The 20,000-nt window shown below is 38.8% G+C and overlaps 1 protein-coding gene across 3 annotated transcripts in view; it reads left to right on the top strand.

Annotated features, from left to right (window-relative positions):
- Window positions 1–20,000, top strand: part of LOC136853193 (protein krueppel-like) — a 177,014-nt gene that overhangs the window by 132,655 nt on the left and 24,359 nt on the right. The window contains exon 1 of one of the 3 annotated variants that reach the window (XM_067128551.1): window positions 17,035–17,317. The exons of the other annotated variants lie outside the window; for them this stretch is intronic. Within the exon in view, the coding sequence (XP_066984652.1) occupies window positions 17,278–17,317 (40 nt within the window). The 5' untranslated portion in view covers window positions 17,035–17,277. Of the gene's footprint in view, window positions 1–17,034; window positions 17,318–20,000 lie in introns of those variants that run through there. 3 annotated transcript variants of the gene reach the window in all.

The raw sequence follows: 20,000 nt of genomic DNA, 5'->3' as shown, positions 1-20,000 counted from the left end.
GGCGGATGGACAGACAAAGCCGACACAATAGTCTTCTTTTGCAGAAACTAAAAATGCCAGTCGTCGTTAAAATTCTAAGATTATAACAATTTAGAGACTCTCAAAAACACCAAAGGTCGTCAAACATTCGCAAATCGTAAATTGATTGGATCACAAAAAAAAACTGAAATGATACTTGAAATGTCTTTCAACTTCCATCCCTTAGTTTTATCGCAACAATGTCGTGAATTGTGAAAATGGAAGGATCTTAAAAGTATAAATTGAATATAGAGTTTAAGCCAAAGGCCCAGCACTGGGACCTAAGAGGTCATTCAGTGCTGAAAAGGAAATTGAGAGTAGGTAGGTCTGAAAGGTGTAACAGGAGGAAATCCTCGCAGTTGCACTATGAAATGATTGTTGGGAGAGAGTGGAAAGTAAGATGGAAGAAAGAGAATATGAAAGGAGGTACAGTAAAAGGAATGAAAGAGGTTGCAGCTAGGGGCCTAAGGAAGGGACGCTGCAAAGAACCTTTAGCAATGCCTACAGTGCGCCCCGAGAGGGAATTCGCAAAAATGCGGGGGTTACAAAATTCCCGAATGCGATTCTTGAAATGTTTGTCAGTTAGCCTACTACCGCTTGCAGGATTTAGCGTTATCACAAATCTCAATAATCAACTGACATTCATCAGTTATTCCTTCATTTCTTTATTCGGGTGATTTATTAATCAATTTAATTCTAATTTTTGTTATGTCATTACACAACGCACTTTAATTTCTTATTCGACTGATTCTACATTTCTTTTTATATCCGTTTCCCCTCTTCTTCTTCTTCCAGTCCCGTGTCCTGAGCGTTTCCCCTCGGCCCGTCCCTCACTCGCCCTGCATCGGTTCCCCTCTTTCCTACCTTTGCTCTGTCTTTCTCTCACTACTCACTTTCTCCTCCTCCTCACCCTCCCTCCTCAATCTTGTCACCTGCACAGTCATCACAGGCCTACACTCACTCTCTTTCTCCCTGCGTGTGAGAGTTTTTCTATATATGCATTCCTAATATTTGTACGTCTGCAATCTGTGTCTTCTTTTACGAGTAGATGCCATGTATTTAAATTTAGCTGCACACACATATGTGTATGTATATATACATGTATATAGTGTATACTGTATATATTTAATATATTTATATGTATAATATATATAAATATATGTATACACACAATATAATATACATACACATATTCAAATATGCATATATATGTGTAAGCACAATATACATATATATGTGTACACACAGTATACATATATACATAAATATATACAATACATATAATCAAATATATATATATATATATATATATATATATATATATATATATATATATATATAAATTCATTTGGGTATTGAACTCAGAAACAATATATATATATATATATATATATATATATATATATATATATATATATATATATATATATATATATATATATATTCACTTGGGTATGTAACTCATCTGAATTCAAGCCTAAATTTCCGCATGACTTTATTTTTCATAAAACCTTTGTTACAGATAATTAAATTTAGTTTTTACGCAAGCGGGTAAAAAAAATCCATATTCTATAATCATGTAAAAAAAAAGTAAAACAAATACCTATTTCGATGACTCTGAAAACATTAAACATTCTTCTATTTGCCAAAATTTTCAATTATATGTTTTTTCGTGATTGCAATAAAATTGTCAGGAGAGGGTGGAAAGTAAGATTTAAGAAAGAGAATATGAATGGAGGCACAGTAAGAGAAATGAAAAGGGTTGCTGCTGGGGGGGGGAGCGGATTAGCCACTTTACTCCTGAACCAAACTTAGGCAGAGCCTAGTTCGTGTTGCCTTATAATCCCATTTACTGGGGAGATGTTACTTTTGTCTGTCACTAACTTTTTCTATATTTTCTTTACCTTTTTCTCTGAGTGACACTCTACACTGCATGGCTGGTCGGTCTTAGATTAAAATGGCCTTATACCAGCGACAGCCCTTGCCTTAGGGCGGCCCATAAGTGAGGTAAGGTGTTGTAGTGCCTACGAGGTCAACCAATTTAGAAATCCTGCTGGGATCCTTCATCATGGCTCGAGCAATTTTTTGACAGCTGAGACATCATCTTCTGTTTGTTCATCATAACTCATTCAGTTTTTTGACAGCTGAGACATCATCTTCCGTTTGTTCATCATAACTCATTCAGCTTTTTGACAGCCGAGACATCATCTTCTATTTGTTCATCATAACTCATTCAGTTTTTTGACAGCTGAGACATCATCTTCTGTTTGTTCGTCATAACTCATTCAGGTTTTTGACAGCTGAGACATCATCTTCTATTTGTTCATCATAACTCAATCAGTTTTTTTACAGCTGAGACATCTTCGATTTGTTCATCATAACTCATTCATTTTTTTGACAGCTGAGACATCTATTTGTTCATCATAATTCCTTCAATTCAGTGTTTTGACAGCTGAGACATCTTTTATGTATTCATCATAACTCATTCAGTTTTTTGACAGCTGAGACATCATCTTCTAATTGTTCATAACAACTCGTTCAGTTTTTTGACAGTGAGACATCTTTTATTTGCTCATCATAACTCAAATAGTTTTTTGACAGCCGAGACATCATCTATTTGTTCATCATAACTCAGTTTTTTTGACAGCTGAGACATCTTTAATTTGCTCATCATAACATTCAGTTTTTTGACAGCTGAGACATCTTCTATTTGTTCATCATAACTCATTGTTTTTTTTTTATTATTTGATCAAATATAATTAAAGCGTAAAATAACAAAGCATCTAACACGTTCAGATTATTCCTAACCTATTTTATTTGTTATTATCAAAATCAAATAAAAGAAAATGACGATAAAGTACTGACAAACAAAGATAAAAGTGAATATATCATGTCGTCTATTCAACCGATACTACACCTCCCTCCATAGATACAGACCATGGAATTTATGCGGCCTGAAATACATGTTCTATCAATCTAGGGCGGAAAGACCACGTTGATATACTGATGAAGTCGAGTAATTACTGGTCTTGTTATGCAATACGGCTCACAAAGTACTGATATGTGGAGATACTAAAAGATCGACTGCTATTGCTATCAATACATCCAGGAATGGTACTACTATTAATAATAATACTAATATACTGTGAATCCATGCAAGTAACTTATTATTATTATTATTATTATTATTATTATTATTATTATTATCATTATTATTATTATCATTATTATTAACTAAACAAAAACTTTTCAGTTTTCTTCTGAAGATGGAAAGAGAAACCCACAAGATTCTTGTGTATAACTTGTTTACTGATAAATATTTACAAATTACTTTGATCTCGAGCCCACCAAAGGGGCCAATGACTTGAAATTCAAGCTTCCAAAGAATATTAAGGTGTTCATTAGGAAGAAGTAAGAGCAGGCAAGGGGAAATACAGACAGACGAGATCTCGCTTATTAAAAAGAAAAAATAAATTAATGAAATAATAAATAGATAAAAATGTATTAAAGTTCAAGGAGAACAGTATTAGGGCAGCAATGCATTGCATCTTCGCTTGAACTTCTGAAGTTCCAATTGCACGAATCCTCTGGGAGGCTGTTCCACAGTCAAACGGTGTAAGGAGGAATAAAGGACCTCTGGATCTGAGAAGTTAGACAGAGAGGCACATTTACTGCATACTGGAGCTGCTGTTCAGTGAATCTGGTTGCTCTCGGCAGGCAAAAGGGATCAGGGATCAATTGACAATGTGAAACCCCTCTGTTAAAATACAACTTATGAAAAATTGACACACAAGAGACCACCCGTCGATGGTCCAATGATTATCACTGTCTAAGAAAGAACCATAATGCTCGAATACCAATAAATTTCTGGCGATGGCGCAACAGATTTCCAGAAGACGGGTTTCAGAGATTTTATGGTAGACTGACGGTAAATTTTTGTAAATTCACTAGGTAACATGATTTTTTTTAACTGAAAATTTGGTTTTTGGTACAATATGACATCAACATCAACCAGCCTGGTAAGACTGATTTGTGTTTTTCTTCTCGCTTCTGTTCGAATACTACCATGAATTTCATCTATGTGACTACATCTATACATATGTGAAACGTCCATGTGTATCACCAAAAAATGTGGACGCTATTTAACAAATATTTACGAGTGCAACTGTTCCCATATACGTATAACTTGCACCTAGAATTCAGTACAATTTACGATGCGGCAAAGTTACAGCTCTCCAAGACAAATCTGTAACAGAATATAGAATTTATGCCTAAGGCCAAGCGCTGGGACCTATAAGGTCATTCAGTGCTGAAAGGGAAATTGACAGTAAAATAGTCTGAAATGTGTAACAGGAGGAATACCTCGTAGTTGCACTATTAAAAAGTGTCAGTAGAAGGTGGAAAGTACGATGGTTGAAAGAATATAAAAGGAGGTATAGTAAAAGGAATGAAAGGGGTTGCAACTAGGGGCCGAGGGGACACTTCAAAGACCTTAAGTGATGCCTATAGTACACCGCATGAGATGCACTGACGGCACTAACCTCCTACGGGGAAGACATCTTTAGACAAAAATTTTTTTCTTTCATATGAAGAGGGCATCGGGCACCAGCCTCGGTTTTGTTCCCATGCCCCTAGGTTAGGCTAGGTTAGGCTGGGTCAGGTTGAGTTAGGTTAGGTTAGATTAGATTAGGACCACGTAATTAATTTGGGTATTAGGAAATATAATGAGATTATTTTCAAGAAAATTCTACGGTCAGTTTTTAAGATATGGCGTCCAGCTTTTTCAGGGAAAGGTCCCGGTACTCGGTTACACCTCGGTGAAAATGCCAACGGGCCACATTCTCCATCTAACATTCAGCTTTTTTAAAGGTCTGTAAAAAAAAAACTGTGTAAATGAGATATAGGGTTCGCATTCGGTATAAATCCATGTTAATGATACAAGTGGAGAATCAGATCAGCTGTTCATAAATCTCTCTCCACCAAATGATTAACCCTTAATCGGGTGGCCCGCCTAGACGACTTTATCATTAATGAAGAGGATTTACGATGGCTCTCTTTAAACTTAACAAAAATTCATACATACATACATACGTATGCAATGATACATCCAGGATGTGTGTGTGTGTGTGTGTGTGTCTGATGGCAGCAAAAATCATTCTCTAAGATATGAATTATATCTTACTTTTATGTACAGAATACAAAATGGAATTTAGGCCAAAGGCCAAGCGCTGGAACCTATGGGGTCATTCAGCGCTGAAAGGCAAACTGACAGTCAGTAAATATGTGTCGAAAGGTGTAACAGGAGGAAAACCTCACAGTTGCACTATGTAACCATTTTTAGAGAGGGTGGAAAATCAAATGGAAGAAAGAGAATATAAAAGGAGGTACAGTAAAAGTAATGAAAGAGGTCGCAGCTAAGGGCCGAGGGGACGCTGCAAAGACCCTCAAGTTATGCCTACAGCGCACCACGTGAGGTGCACTGACAGCACTACCCACCTACGGGGACTTTTTTATGTACGGGAACGCAAAAAGATGACCAGGATTAGTTTCTTTGGTGAGGTGAAACCCTCGCGATCACTTCCGGTACACTCAATTACGCTTCCGTGAACTTAAGTGATGACTGATGTTTCTGGTGAATAAGCAGTTGAGATGGGTTGTAACCAGGCTGAAGGGTATGGTGCTCGCAATCTCATCCCAACGTTCAATTGTTCAATTGAAAAGCAGAAAGGTGAAACCTTCTGGAGCTACCAGCTCTAAGTGAAAAAAAAAAGGTGTGTAGTGCCCACTGTTGCACACACACACATTCATATATACATACATACGTGTACTGTGTTAATATATATTATATATATACAGTAAATGTATGTATATATGTTTATATGAATGTGTGCGCGCGCGCGCCTGTGCACACTACACACCTTTTTTTTCACTCTTTCAGAAGGCTTCACCTTTCTGCAGCTTTCAGCTGAATAAACTAATAAATAAATAAATAATTATATATATATATATATATATATATATATATATATATATATATATATATATATATATATATATATATATATATATAATACATATATATTATGCCTCATGTCAAAACACAAGTTACATTGCGATTATGAATTTCGACATGTAAATGGACCTAACTTTAAAAAAAAAAAATTTTTTTGTGAATTTTAAAGAACTGCTTCATGACTATGTCGCAAGCCATTATTAGTTACATCTTCCTTAGAACATGACGAGATGCGTTTTAATTAGGTAATCTAATTATCTGTGATGCAGTCAGCCCTGCCTTATGTCTATGATATTATGATATTCTGATTTCCGTTATTAGTTTGCTCTCGAGTAAAAAGAAATGCACTACCTACCCCTTTAAGGGCAAAAAAACTAACCTTCAAAGAAAGGTAGGTCTTCGGTCAGATTGTACCTCTACTACTACACCTGCCTGGTGTTCTGGGATGCACAAACATCTGTGCCTAACAGATCATACCACATGCTGAATAGGCTTACGGACGAGACCCCTTTTCTCTCACCTCGTGTCTTTTCCCGTCTTTTTTTGCTCGCTCTGTCCCGTCACTGGCTTTCATTGGCTTCGTCAGGCCGCCTCGACAGAGAGACAGAGAGAGAAAGAGAGAGTGAGTCCGTCCGTCTTGTTCTGGTGTTGAAGTTCAGCCTCTGAAAATATCCAGTGCTTTGGTTACATTCTTCCTTCTATGAAGAGGCTGTGACACGTGGCTGCGTGCCAGGTCAAACCTGTGTGTTGTTTCCAATTGTCTCTGATATCTTCTGAGTGATGCTGCCAGTGGTCCCTTCTTGCTGTCAAAATCTGCACCCAGCTCGTCTCTTGCTGTTCAATTTCTGAAGGGACAAGTTCAGGGATACGAGAAGCGGAAGGAGAGAATGATGTCACAGCTTTCAACTCGCAACAAGGGCCAACCATCTGTCTTGATCACAGGCAACCTTTGTGCAAGTACGTGTATATGTGCTGAACAGCTTTGACCGTGCCTTAAGAAGCTGTGACATCCAGATCGCATCTTTATTACGTATTGGTATGAACTTCGAAGCTCATGCTTTATAAAATAAGGCAAGGTATTTCTTTATTTGTTTTCTTTCATTCCGTATTTTGACAAATCACGAATCCTAATGCTATTTTTTTTTTCTGGAAAACAGTAATAATGATAATAATAATTGGGTCGTAACAAACGCGGGATTATCCCAGTCTTTTTCCCTCCTTCACTTCTAGGCTGGGGACTCTTTCCCCCCCTCAGTCCGGCCACTGGCTTTAATCTATCTCAACTTTGCTACAGCAAATATCTTATGGAAAAAAACTCTAGTCATTCATAACATCATAACTTGTTTCTTAGTCTTTATCATCTATTGGGAAACATGTTTTCAAAATGGGGAAAAAATTCAAGGGTACAGTTGAATGCAGATAGGGAAAGTTTGTGGACCTGCGAAGGATTGAATTGAATATAGAATTTAGGCCAAAGGCCTATGAGGTCATTCAGCACTGAAACGAAAATTGACAGTAAAAGGTTCGAAAGGTGTAACAAGTGAATCAACGGTTAGGAGAGGGTGGAAAGTAAGATGGAAGAGAGAGAATATGAAGGGAGATGCAGTAAAAGGAATGAAAGGGGTTGCAGCTAGGGGCCGAAGGCACGCTGCAAGGAACCTTAAGTAATGCCTACAGTGCACCGCATGAGGTGCACTGACGGCACTACCCATCTAAGGGGGTTCTTAAGTAAAGAAGAAATAGATATTCAAATACACTAAGTTTTATGTAGTAGGATCAATAAATGAAAAGGTTATGCTCTGTTTTTAGGAAAACGACAGAAATTGTAAACTAAGTGAGAACAAAACGGGATTAATAAGCGGAAGTATATGTACACCAGTTAATCAGCCAACAACAACCTCAGTTTACAAAAACAAATGGACATAAAAAAAAAAAATCTCTCGAAATATAAGAAGCTTTCCAGAGTCACTTGTCATTAACTCCCTGCTGACCGATCAATTATATTCTCAAACTTGCAAAGTTAAGTATACCTTACTTTTACAGTCTTTATATGCACCTCTACCAACATAAAAAGGAAAAAGAAATTTCTTATTTTTGTTGTTACTAAATAAACGGCAAAATTATCCGTACTGGTTCCAAGTACCAGGACTTCTGTTAGCTCACACATTCTCACGTATAAAAAAGGATACAAAGTATGTATGAGTGACCAATGATACATGATACATGTAGCACTTGAGGGACAAATTAAAGGCGAGACTAAGAGGGCACGAGTGGGGAAATGAACGATGGTACTGACGGGACTTGAGCGAGAAATAAAAGATTTTACGTAAAACAAAAAATGGCATTAATTTATAAGTGAACCTGATGTTGGGACACTGTGATTCTTCCATTATCATGGAAACACAAGGTCTGAAAATTCATCTCCTGTACGAGAATAGTATCTGAATCTGAATGAGGATTATTTACACAATCACAGGTCTTTGGAAGAGAAACGATCTTATACACGAGAACAATTACGAATCAGAATCAGTTCTTTAACCGAGAAAAGATCCCTGAATGAGAATGTGTACTTCTACACGAGAATAAGTTTCTGAATATAAAATGATCTCTATTGGAGATAAGGTCTCAGAATCAGATTATTCTCTGAGGGGCTTATGACTTACAGCAGACCTTATACACGAGAAATGATTGGTCAGTGTAATACGACGAGAAAGGACTGATGAAGAAATGCTCGTGGCTGAGTTTCCGAGAGTAACTGGCACTGAGGCTCTTGCTGCCAATGCTGCGAGTGTGTAGCGCTATAGTGGTCAAAGGGAAGAGTAGGCCTACAGGGGAGAACCGCTAACAGGCACTGGACGTCATAGGCCGAGCACCGCCAGTTGTGGTATAGTATAGGCTGTCCAGGGCTTGGACACGCCCTTCGTGCTTTCTTTCCATAATTCTTCTTCTCTCTTCTTCTTCTTCTTCCTCCGTCCATTTCAGCCTGCTTTTTCTCATGTGCAAATCCTTGCTGATTTTTGTTTGTTGGAATTAAAACATTCATTCTCTAATTTTTTTTTTGCTGAGCATTTTGTCCTTGATGTTACAAATTGCAAAGATTTTTTTTACTTACTCTCCGTATTTAGGGTAACATTTCCACGTGCATGCATGTGTGTGTGTGTGTGTGTGTGTTAGTATGTGGGTCATTTTTACTTTTAACTATAATTCAAATACTTTGTTGTCCTCGTCATTATTCGACCGCGGCCTTCCAATCCTTCCCCGTCATTTGACCTCAGAACACTTCCCTTTTCTCCCCCAATTCCTTCATTCATCCCTTCGCTATTCCCTCCTTCCATTTCCCCTTTCGGCGACTTCCAGACGCAGCGTTTATCCCATTCCTCCAATCCATTTTTATTCGCACTCTTTCCTCTCTACCTTTCTCACTCCCCTTCCCCCCTCTCCTTCAGCGACGCTGTTACGCGTTGCCATGGTTACCATCTTCCCTCCCACCCACCCACCCCGCCCACTCCTGGATCTCCTCCGGTCATCGCTTTTCCCCCCACCGCCCGCCCCCGCCCCAAGGGCCCCAGGCTGCTCCTTTGAGTCGGCCTATGCACCTCTACGGGGGATGTCTATAGAAAGTCAAAGAGAAAGAAATCTCGTTCTTCAAAACAAAGGGGTTCGTCGTCGTTTTGCCTTCATCGCTACAATATATATATATATATATATATATATATATATATATATATATATATATATATATATATATATATATATATATATATATATATATATACACATATACACAGTATACATATACATATATATATATATATATATGGTTATGTATATATTAACAGTATATATGTAATATATAAATATATAAATTATGTATATTATGTTATGGAATAAATGCATTATATATATAGATAGATGGATAGATAAATAGATAAATAGACAGACAAATAGACAGATAGATACACAAATATAGACATACTGCAGGAGCCTTACAGATTGTATTACCCAATTATTATTGATATTATTATTATTATTATTATTATTATTATTATTATTCAGGAGACGAACCCTATTCATATGGAACAAGCCCACCAAAGGGACCACAGAACTGAAATTCAAACTCCCAAAGAATATGATGCTCATTAAGAAGTAAGAATCTTGAAACGTTGCATTCCTAGCAATGGCCTTTTGTCGCACAGTAAAATGCAAATCTTGCTCTTCACTTCTGAGCTCCACAGGGGCTTTATAACAGTCTGCATGAACTCCATAAGATAATTCTATGACCCATGTTATCAGCTACGTCTAATTCTTTCAGTTTGAAATGACAATCCTACCAGTATATTTGACAGCCATACAATGATATTTTTTCTGCTTCATAGCTAGAACCACAAACTCCCTTTAGCAGTCTTGGCTGGTCCGCTGGTATAGTGGTCAGTGTTGTGGAATGCCACTCAGATGTCGCGGGTTCGTGTCTCCACCAGGGCGATGAAAAAATCACTGGCTCTGTATCATGATCAGTTACTGCTGCAGTGTCGGGTCTGCTGCGGCGGGAGATTGAAACCAACTTTCTTTGGAAGCTTCAATTTCAAGTCAATGGCCCCTTTGGTGTGCTTGTTCCATGTGAATAGGTTTCATCTACTGAAATAATAATAATTATTATTATTACTTGTTTACAGTAACTCATCACAGCAATGCCTAAAATTTGGCAGCAGCAGCAATAACATTTAAATGAACATTTTTTCTTCATGGAAGTACTGGCAACGTTCATTAGGGGATTCAGGGTCTGCAAATCGTCTATTTTCCCATCTGCAATATCAAGAAAAATTGTAAAATGGTAAATAACGTGACGTTGTTTGCATACAGACTGCTGGCAGCTGAAAGCTGGTTTTAATGACAAGAGGAAACTAAATATCGTTGAAAAAGACTTCGCTGTGGTTGTCAGAAATGGCAACTGCATCATTTAATGACAGTAAACAAGACTGAGGTTTACTCTTGCACACTGAAAAGAGTTTGAGTTTTGTATGAAGAAATAAAGCTCGAACAAACGCCTCTCAGACACAGCTGGCACCAAAGACAGAAATGGAAAGCTGAGAATGATCTAACATGGAACAGATGATGTTGAAACCAGGAGTAGACAGTCAGTAATTTTATGGTAATTATATTAAACTTCTCCAACGCTTCTATAACGTTCACGCACTCCGTGTACAAAATCAGTCACTCTAACACACTTCAATGGAATGATAATTAAGTTGCAGCTCAAATTAAGACACCCGGAGTTTAAGTGAGCAGGGTATCGCCGAAGATAGAAAGATAGTAAAGGAATGAGGAACCAGCTAAATAGAATGCGTGCTTGACATATGATACCCTCCACTTGCCAAGTCTGTCGTCACTTAAAGGAGAGGTCCTTTAGTATATCATTTTCTTGTAGGACTAAGCTTTCATTCGGTAGCCAAGTTTGCCTTGGTGTCTTCATCATAAACAAGTAAAAAATGCGCTTAAGTTTCTTCGGCGCAATCGAGTTTTCTGTACATGGTATAATCTAGGCCACCGAAAATAGCTCTATCTTTCGGTGGTCTCTGTATAATGCTGTATGAACCGCGGCCCATGAAACTTTAATCACGGCCCGGTGGTGGCATGGCCTATATCGTTCCCAGATGCACGATTATGACTAACTTTAACCTGAAATAAAAATTACTGAGGCTAGAGGCTGCAATTTGTTATGTTCGATGATTGGAGGGTGGATGATCAACATACCAATCTGCAGCCCTCTACACTCAGTAGTTTTTAAGATCTGAGGACGGACTGACAAAGCCGACACAATAGTTTTCTTTTGCAGAAAACTAAAAATCTTATTAAACTTGTACCCTTCGGGATGGTCCAATGGTAGTGTCCAGGCTCTCAGGATTAAGCTCGTCTTATGCTTGTTCCGGGGGTACCCCGTAAAAAAAAAACCGTTCAAGTTCAAGAATGAGCAGGCATAATGATTGTATGGTCTGCAGTTAACTTTTTTTTAACGATATCCCCCAGAACTGATTTTCACAGCACAAATTTATACCTCGGAAAGAGTTCATACCTTATGGCAGTAACTGTTGTTAAATGGCCAAAATAACAATGGAGATGCTTATCAGTCTGGAACGGATTTCGAATCGCCCAATTTATAAAAAAGTGACAGAGTCAGTGCTATGTTTATCGGTGAAGGAATCCAATATCTTTAAGCTTTTAAGGCGATAAAGGCTTCGTGTTCCCAATCTGTGATATGCTATAGTCATAAAGCACAGGTATTTCCTATCTATGGTCTCTGAAAAAGAGGAATGGCGTACTTCGTGTAACATACACATACAGCTATGTATGTGCGTGCACATAGTTGAATACCCATAAGCATGTTTCTAAAATATGAGGCGTTACTGAAAAGTTCTAAACTAAGAGAGGTTCGGGAGTCACATTATGGAAAATACTTCATAGAAGAGGTTCGGGAGTCATATCACTGAAATAAAAGAGGTTGAAGAGTTAATGACATAATAAACAAGTGAGAAATTGGCCGAAGTTTCTTCGGCGCGATCGAGTTTTCTGTATAGCGTATAATGCTGTGTGAAACTCTCAGCCACGTCCCATGATCAACATACCAATTTGCAGCTCTCTAGCCTCACAGGTTTTTAAGGTCTGAGGGCGGACGGACAAACAAAAATCCATCTCAACAGTTTTCTTTTACAGAAAAAACAAAGTAGCGTCGTTTCCATTCACAGAAATCCAACTACAGTACTACTGTACTACTACATGAAGTTGTAACTGATTTCGACGTTACTTATCCTTCAATGAAACCATTTCAGTGGCTCTGCTCACTTGCAAATCAGTTACTCTACAACACTTTTACACTCATGCTTCTGTTTTTATTTTTTCATCATCCACAAAAAGCTAACTTTACCTTAGCGTATCCAAATTCCATCAGAGTTAATACTGATGAATACGATTTCTAAAAGACGACTCAGTTTTTACACATAATACTGTTTCAAACGTACGTTCAACACTTTATTTTATATCGTACATGCATTTATTGATTGCACTTTCTCTCTCTCTCTCTCTCTCTCTCAATGCGACCTCATCACTTGCACTCTTTCTCCCCTCTGCTTCATAGGCCTAGAGAGCGAGGGGACGGACCAGAGCTTAGCCATCCTAAGGCCAGGCGAGAGAAGACCCTCAGCTGAGGGTCGAAGGGGGTTCCAGAAAGAGGGGAACACGGGGAGCACACTCCATGCAAAGGAGGAGAGAGGCGAAGGGCGGGGGTGGGTCACACTCCAGGGAAACTCCTCTCTCTCTCTCTCTCTCTCTCTCTCTCTCTCTCTCTCTCTCTCTCTCTCTCTCTCTCCTCCATGCGAGGCCTTCCAGTAACTCCTGGGTTCCAGACACATGCGTCTTCATGAATATGTGTTGCACATGTTGAAAATACGCTAAACAATGCTTGCTCTCTCTCTCTCTCTCTCTCTCTCTCTCAACTCGACTGTGTGCGAATGGCATGTATTTACGTTTACAACCCATGATTTTAAGGCAACCGTTGCTTTAATATACTTGTATATATATATATAAATATATGTATAAATATATATATACATATATATATACACAATATGTATTTATCTATACACAATATATACAGTATATATACATACACACAATATGTATATATCTATACACAATATACAGTATATATATACACAGTGATAATTATTCAAAAATTGCTGAGGAATCAATACTCAGTTAACACGAAGTTAAATTACGATGACACTAGAAATAAAAAAGAGCGAGAGATTTGAGGAAAGTTCAAAACAGGATATTTATGAAAATGTATGAAATATCAGCAGGCAGAAAAACGTCACAGGAAACTTCCAACAATCATGAAATGATAATGAAAAGTTTTAATGAAGGCAGAGCCGCACAAACTTACAAACCAGTAAGTTATTATTATTATTATTATTGTTATTGTTGTTGATATTATTCAGAAGATGAGTAACATTATTCATATGGAATAAGCTCACCAAAGGGGCCACTGACTTGAAATCCAAGCTTCCAAAGAATATGGTGTATATTATTATTATTATTATTATTATTATTATTATTATTATTATTATTATTATTATTATTATTATTATTATTGATATTATTATTATTCAGAAGATGAATAACATTATTCATATGGAACAAGCCCACCAAAGGGGCCACTGACTTGAAATCCAAGCTTCCAAAGAATATTAAGGTGTTCATTAGGAAGAAGCAAGAGGAGGTAAAGAGAAATACAGAAAGAAGAGACCCCACTTATTAAAAAATAAATGAATAAATAGATAAAAATGTAATAAAATGCAAAGAGAATATTATTAGGGTAGTAATGCATTGCACCTTCGCTTGAACTTCAGAAGTTCCAACAGCACCACATCCTCAGTAGGGAGGCCGTTCCACAGTCCAACGGTATGAGGAGGAATAAAGGACCTCTGGAACTTTGGAGAAGTTAAACATTAAACAAACATAACGACGACCATCCATGTGTGCGGCAGTTTCGCGGTTTCTGCCAGAGTTCTCACGTAAGAGACACCGAGAGTGTGACAGCAATAAAAAAGAGATGGGAGGCCTATTTATAGGCTGGTAGGAAGGAGAGTGAGCGCGCGATACAAATGCATTAGGGAAATGTATACATAAGTACTTTCTTTCATGTATATATATGCACATATATAAATATATATACATATAAATAAATTATACATATATGCATATATGCATAATTAAATTATATATATATATATATATATATATATATATATATATATACATATATATATATATATATATATATATATATATATATATATATATATATATATATATATATATATATGAGAGAGAGAGAGTACAAAGCATTTTCAAATCTAAAACTGACTTGCTGTTTAGGTGAAAGATCTACTCCTCTTCCACTTTCCACGCGGCCATATACTATGTTTCAAATTTATATATCTCGTTACTCTCATTATCAGAGAGAGAGAGAGAGAGAGAGAGAGAGAGAGTCCTCCAAACAATGGCAATGAAGAAGCAACGCGACGGTAAACACAAACTCAAACTGGCTTTGCCCCGAAGGGAAGGGGAGAGCAAGGGGAGGCCTATACACAGAGGGGAAGAGAAGAAGTGGAAGAAAACTGTCCCTTCCCTCCTTCCCCCTCTCTCCCATTACTCCCCCACCCCTCTCCCACAGGGGGGGAAAAGGAGGGGGAGCTGATATTGAAGGAATGGGGTGAGGGGAGGGGAGGAGGTTGTGGGTGGGAGGGGGATGAGGCAGGGATTCCCCAATTCCTATCCCGTTAAGTTTGGAAAATGACAAGGAAAATAAAGGGGGGGGGGAAAGGGAGTGGATTGGTTACCAGAACAGCCTTCCGTGACTCACTGCAGGGACAAGGGTAAACAACTCGGCGAGTCAGGTGCGAGGAGGCACTCCAATATAAATGAAATGGAACGAAAGGCAATGGAAGGAGATGAAGAAATTGGAGAGACTGTGTTCTGTGTTTGAATCCATAGAAATAGAATATAGAAAATTGACAGTAAAAAGGTTCGAAAGGTGTAACGGGAGAAAACCTCGCATCTGCACTGTGAAACAACTGTTAGAGAGGGTGGAAAGTCAGACGGAAGAAAGAGAAAGTGAACGAAGGTACAGTAAAAGGAGTGAAAGGGGTTACAGCTAGGGGCCGAAGGGACGCTGCACAGACCCTCAAAGTAATGCCTGCAGTGCACCACGTTAGGTGCAATGACTGCGCATACCCCTCTACAGGGTTGTCAGGTGCAAGGAGCATTTTGGGCGGACGAAAGACTCGAATGAAGATGAAAAATGGAACGAAAGGCGACGAAAGAAACTGAAGAAATTGGGAAACTGATTTCGCTGTGTTCGAATGCATAGCAATTCACTGTGAAAAACCTATTTCTAGGCAAACGCACACAATTACATCATCTGGTTATTTCTTCATTTCTCTTCTCTCTGCATCGTATTTTAAATTTCACTGGAAAATGCAAACAAAAAAAAGATCGAGAGAGAGAGAGAGAGAGAGAGAGAGAGAGAGAGAGAGAGAGAGAGAGAGAGAGAGAGAGAGACCCCAAGAAAGAAAAAATCTTTTCTAAGGGGCGGCCTCGTGTGACCCCACATTGTTGACATGAAATGTGGAAAGAATTTTGATAAATGAGAGAAATAATTCGAGTGGAAGGAGGAGGCGAAGCAGAAGATCATAGGAGGAGGAGGAGGAGGAGGAGGAGGAGGAGGAGGAGGAGGAGGAGGAGGAGGAGGAGGAGGAGGAGGAGGAGGTTAAAATTCTATGGTAAAAATAAGAATAATAATGCAAGTGAGAGGGAGGAAAGTCAATATTTAAATACATTACGAAAGAGGAACAGAGAGAGAGAGAGAGAGAGAGAGAGAGAGAGAGAGAGAGAGAGAGAGAGAGAGAGAGAGAGAGAGAGAGAGAGAGAGAGAGAAAGAGAAAATGGTTTATCTAAATTATACCAGCACGGGGTCTTGCCCAAAGGCAAATGTGATAAGTTGTGAAAGGGATTAAGAGGCCTGGTGTAGGCCTTTGGACTCTGTACAACCAACAGCAACAAGATAAAGGGAAGGTGTGAAAGATAAAGTGAACAGGGATATACTGAGAGAGAGAGAGAGAGAGAGAGAGGGGGGGTGAATAATAACGCATGTAGAGAGTGAAGAGTTCTGAGTGAAATATTAAGGCCTAAAAAGAGGAAACCCTAATTGTTAATGGAAGTCAGTCCTGAGGAGGAGAAGGTTAATGGACTCTTAGTCATCTCTTGAAACTCTCCTCTTTCAGAACACTAATTAGATCCCATTTTGTTGACCTTTAACCAGGAATGTTAGACGGCCTTCGATTGGTCGCCATCCCACAAATCAGGTGCTTTGTTTCCAATCGAGTATATCTCTCTCTCTCTCTCTTGGCTTGAGCAAAGAATTGGAGTCATTCGTATTTACGAAAGTATGTAGGCGGCCTTCAGTTGGTCTGTGCTCCTTGAATTGGTTAATTTTTTTTACCACTCAACCAACTCTCTTCGCCTCAGCAACACGAAGGTACTGGCCAAGTGTTGGGACCTATGAGGTCATTCAGCACGGAAAGGGAAATTGACAGGAAGGAGGTTTGAAAGGTGTAACAAGAGGAAAACCTCGCAGCTGCACCGTGAAACAGTTGGTAAAGAGGGTGTAAGTCAGGTGCAAGAAAGAGAATATGAACGGAGGTACAGGAAAAGGAATGCAAGAGGTTGCAGGTAAGATACTAGGAGACGTATCCATATCCACTTTGTATGCAGTTTACTTCTATTTTTAACCGAGACCTCGCTAAAGGGGCTCCGCTATCTCAGAAGAGTTCGGTTCACACACACATGCCTTCCAGCCAGGTTAGATCATATGTTTTTCTTTTCTTTTTTAGTTTTCTGTAAAAGAAACAATTGAGATGGCTATTTATCTGTCCGTTCGCACTTTTTCCAGTCCGCCCTCAGATCTTAAAAACTACTGAGGCTAGAGGGCTGCAAATTGGTATGTTAATCATCCAGCATCCAATCATCAAACATCAAATTGCAGCCCTCTAACCTCAGCATTTTTATTTTATTCAAGGTTAAAGTTAGCCATGATCTTACTTCTGACACCGCTATTGGTACCAACAACACAGGCCACCACCGGACCGTGGCTAAGTTTCATGGGCCGCGGATAAGAGTTTCATGGGCCGTGGCTAAGGCCACCACCGGACCGAGAATGCAAGTTTCATGGGCCGTGGCTGAAATTTCTTACAGCATTATACGCTGTACAGAAAACTCGACTGCGCCGAAGAAACTTCAGCGCATTTTCTATTTGTATTATTAATTTTAACCTCCAGGACTGCGTGATAAAAGGCCGTCGGCCACTGCATTCAACTTCGTTTCTTATTTTACTAAAGAAAAAACGACTGTATAAACGGCCGCGGCCCATGAAACTTTCAGCCTCGGTCCGTTGGTGGCCTTAGCCACGGCCCATGAAACTTCTTATCACCGGCCCATGAAACTCAGCCACGGTCCGGTGGTGGCCTGTGTTGTTGGTACCTATAGCTATGCTAAAAGTACGATCATGGCTAACTTTAACCTTATAGACACACGATGAACGTTCAGGTAATTCCTGTTTGGCTATTCAACGTGGACATCATGATGTGCTCATTATTCAGATGACACTAATATCAAGGGCTTCTCATGGAGAGAACTTTAACAATTGATTCAGTACCAACAATCATGAGAGCAAGTTTTGTTTGACTTACAGTTCTGAAAAGGACACAATATTGACGCAAAATTTAGTTGTATACAACGCAAACATCTCATCAATGACTCCTGATGAAATCATATTCGGGAAGAGTAACTGTTCAAATTTCTATCAGAAAATTCTTTGAGAGATTTACTATGGACAGAATCCCACAGAATCTACAAACAGAGGCATTAAATTTGCACGCATTACCGTTACATTCGCTAGAAGGAAATGACTGTTGACATTTCGTAATATTTATTCCGGCTGAAGGCAATGATAAAATAGAATATAGAGTTTAGGCCAAAGGCCAAGCGATGGGACCTATGAGGTCATTCAGCGCTGTTAAGAAAACTGACAGTAAGGTTACAAATGTGTAACAGAAGGAAACCTCGCAGTTGTACTATGAAACATTTGTTAGAGAGGGTGGAAAGTAAGATGCAAGAGAGGGAATATGAACGTAGGTATTGTACGTCAAAGGAATGAAAGAGGTTGCAGCTATGGGCCGAAGGGACGCAGCAAAGACCTTTAAAAGTAATGCCTACAGTGCACCACGTGAGGTGCATATGCCCAAAACGAACAAAGAAATAGGATTCTGGCGAGATGTAATTTACATCGACAAAACCTTTCGTAATTACGTCGACATAAACGTAATACTCCCCCCAACACGGAAACAAACGTAATCCGAGGTACTCCTTATGAGAGAAAAAAAAAAATTGGTCTTTATTCTATGCACATTTACGACGAGTGCGCAAAATAAGATTTATACTTCCCAAGTGCCGTCTAATTCCTACACTAATCAGCTCAGTGGTCTGGTAAAACTAAGGTACACTTAACTTTTTTTTTTACACGAAATAACATTGAAATATACTTTTGAAACCACATTTTAGCTGCACATCTGTTAACATATCCATCGAAAAAGCAGTGTGAAGTCCACTGCCAATGTCCGTGTCTACTGGACTTCGGCAAAGGGGTGTCATTTTCCGAAATACGTCGCCAAATAAACTGGACAGCCCCTAAAATTTCTCTATGCGTTTCCGGAATACTTTCTCAGACATTTCTCTAGCTCCTTCCCGACTTGTTTATGGCATCCGAATATAAGTATGTGGGTATCGTGATTTATTCATCATTCAATAGGAAACGAGAGAGAGAGAGAGAGAGAGAGAGAGAGAGAGAGAGAGAGAGAGAGAGAGAGAGAGAGAGAGAGACCCAGCGCGTATATGTGTGTGTCGGATATAATCAGCAGGAGTATTTCCCCCACGTGGTTACCATCAATATAAATGTAAATGCTGGCTATGGAAACCAATTTTCTTTCGGGCTCGTTGCAGGAGAACGCGACTCCAATTTGAGGTGATGTTTCGAATGGCAGAGCGGCGCCCTTGAGAGAGAGAGAGAGAGAGAGAGAGAGAGAGAGAGAGAGAGAAATGTTTCTGTTTATCCATTTGTCGTAGTTTCGTAGAGAGTTATTTATAGTCGCAACTGTTGCTCGTCGTTATTCTTGGTTCGTCATGTTTCAGTTTTATGCGCGAAGGCTCACACACGGACGGACGGACGCACACGCGCGCACTCACACATATAATATATATATATATATATATATATATATATATATATATATATATATATATATATATATATATATATATATATATGTGTGCATTTATGTATGGTATATATATATATAAA

This window comes from Macrobrachium rosenbergii, chromosome 26 (assembly GCF_040412425.1).
Source record: "Macrobrachium rosenbergii isolate ZJJX-2024 chromosome 26, ASM4041242v1, whole genome shotgun sequence".
NCBI lineage: Eukaryota > Metazoa > Arthropoda > Malacostraca > Decapoda > Palaemonidae > Macrobrachium > Macrobrachium rosenbergii.
Note: the sequence above shows the minus strand (reverse complement) of the source record. Positions and strands in the feature narration are given on the sequence as shown.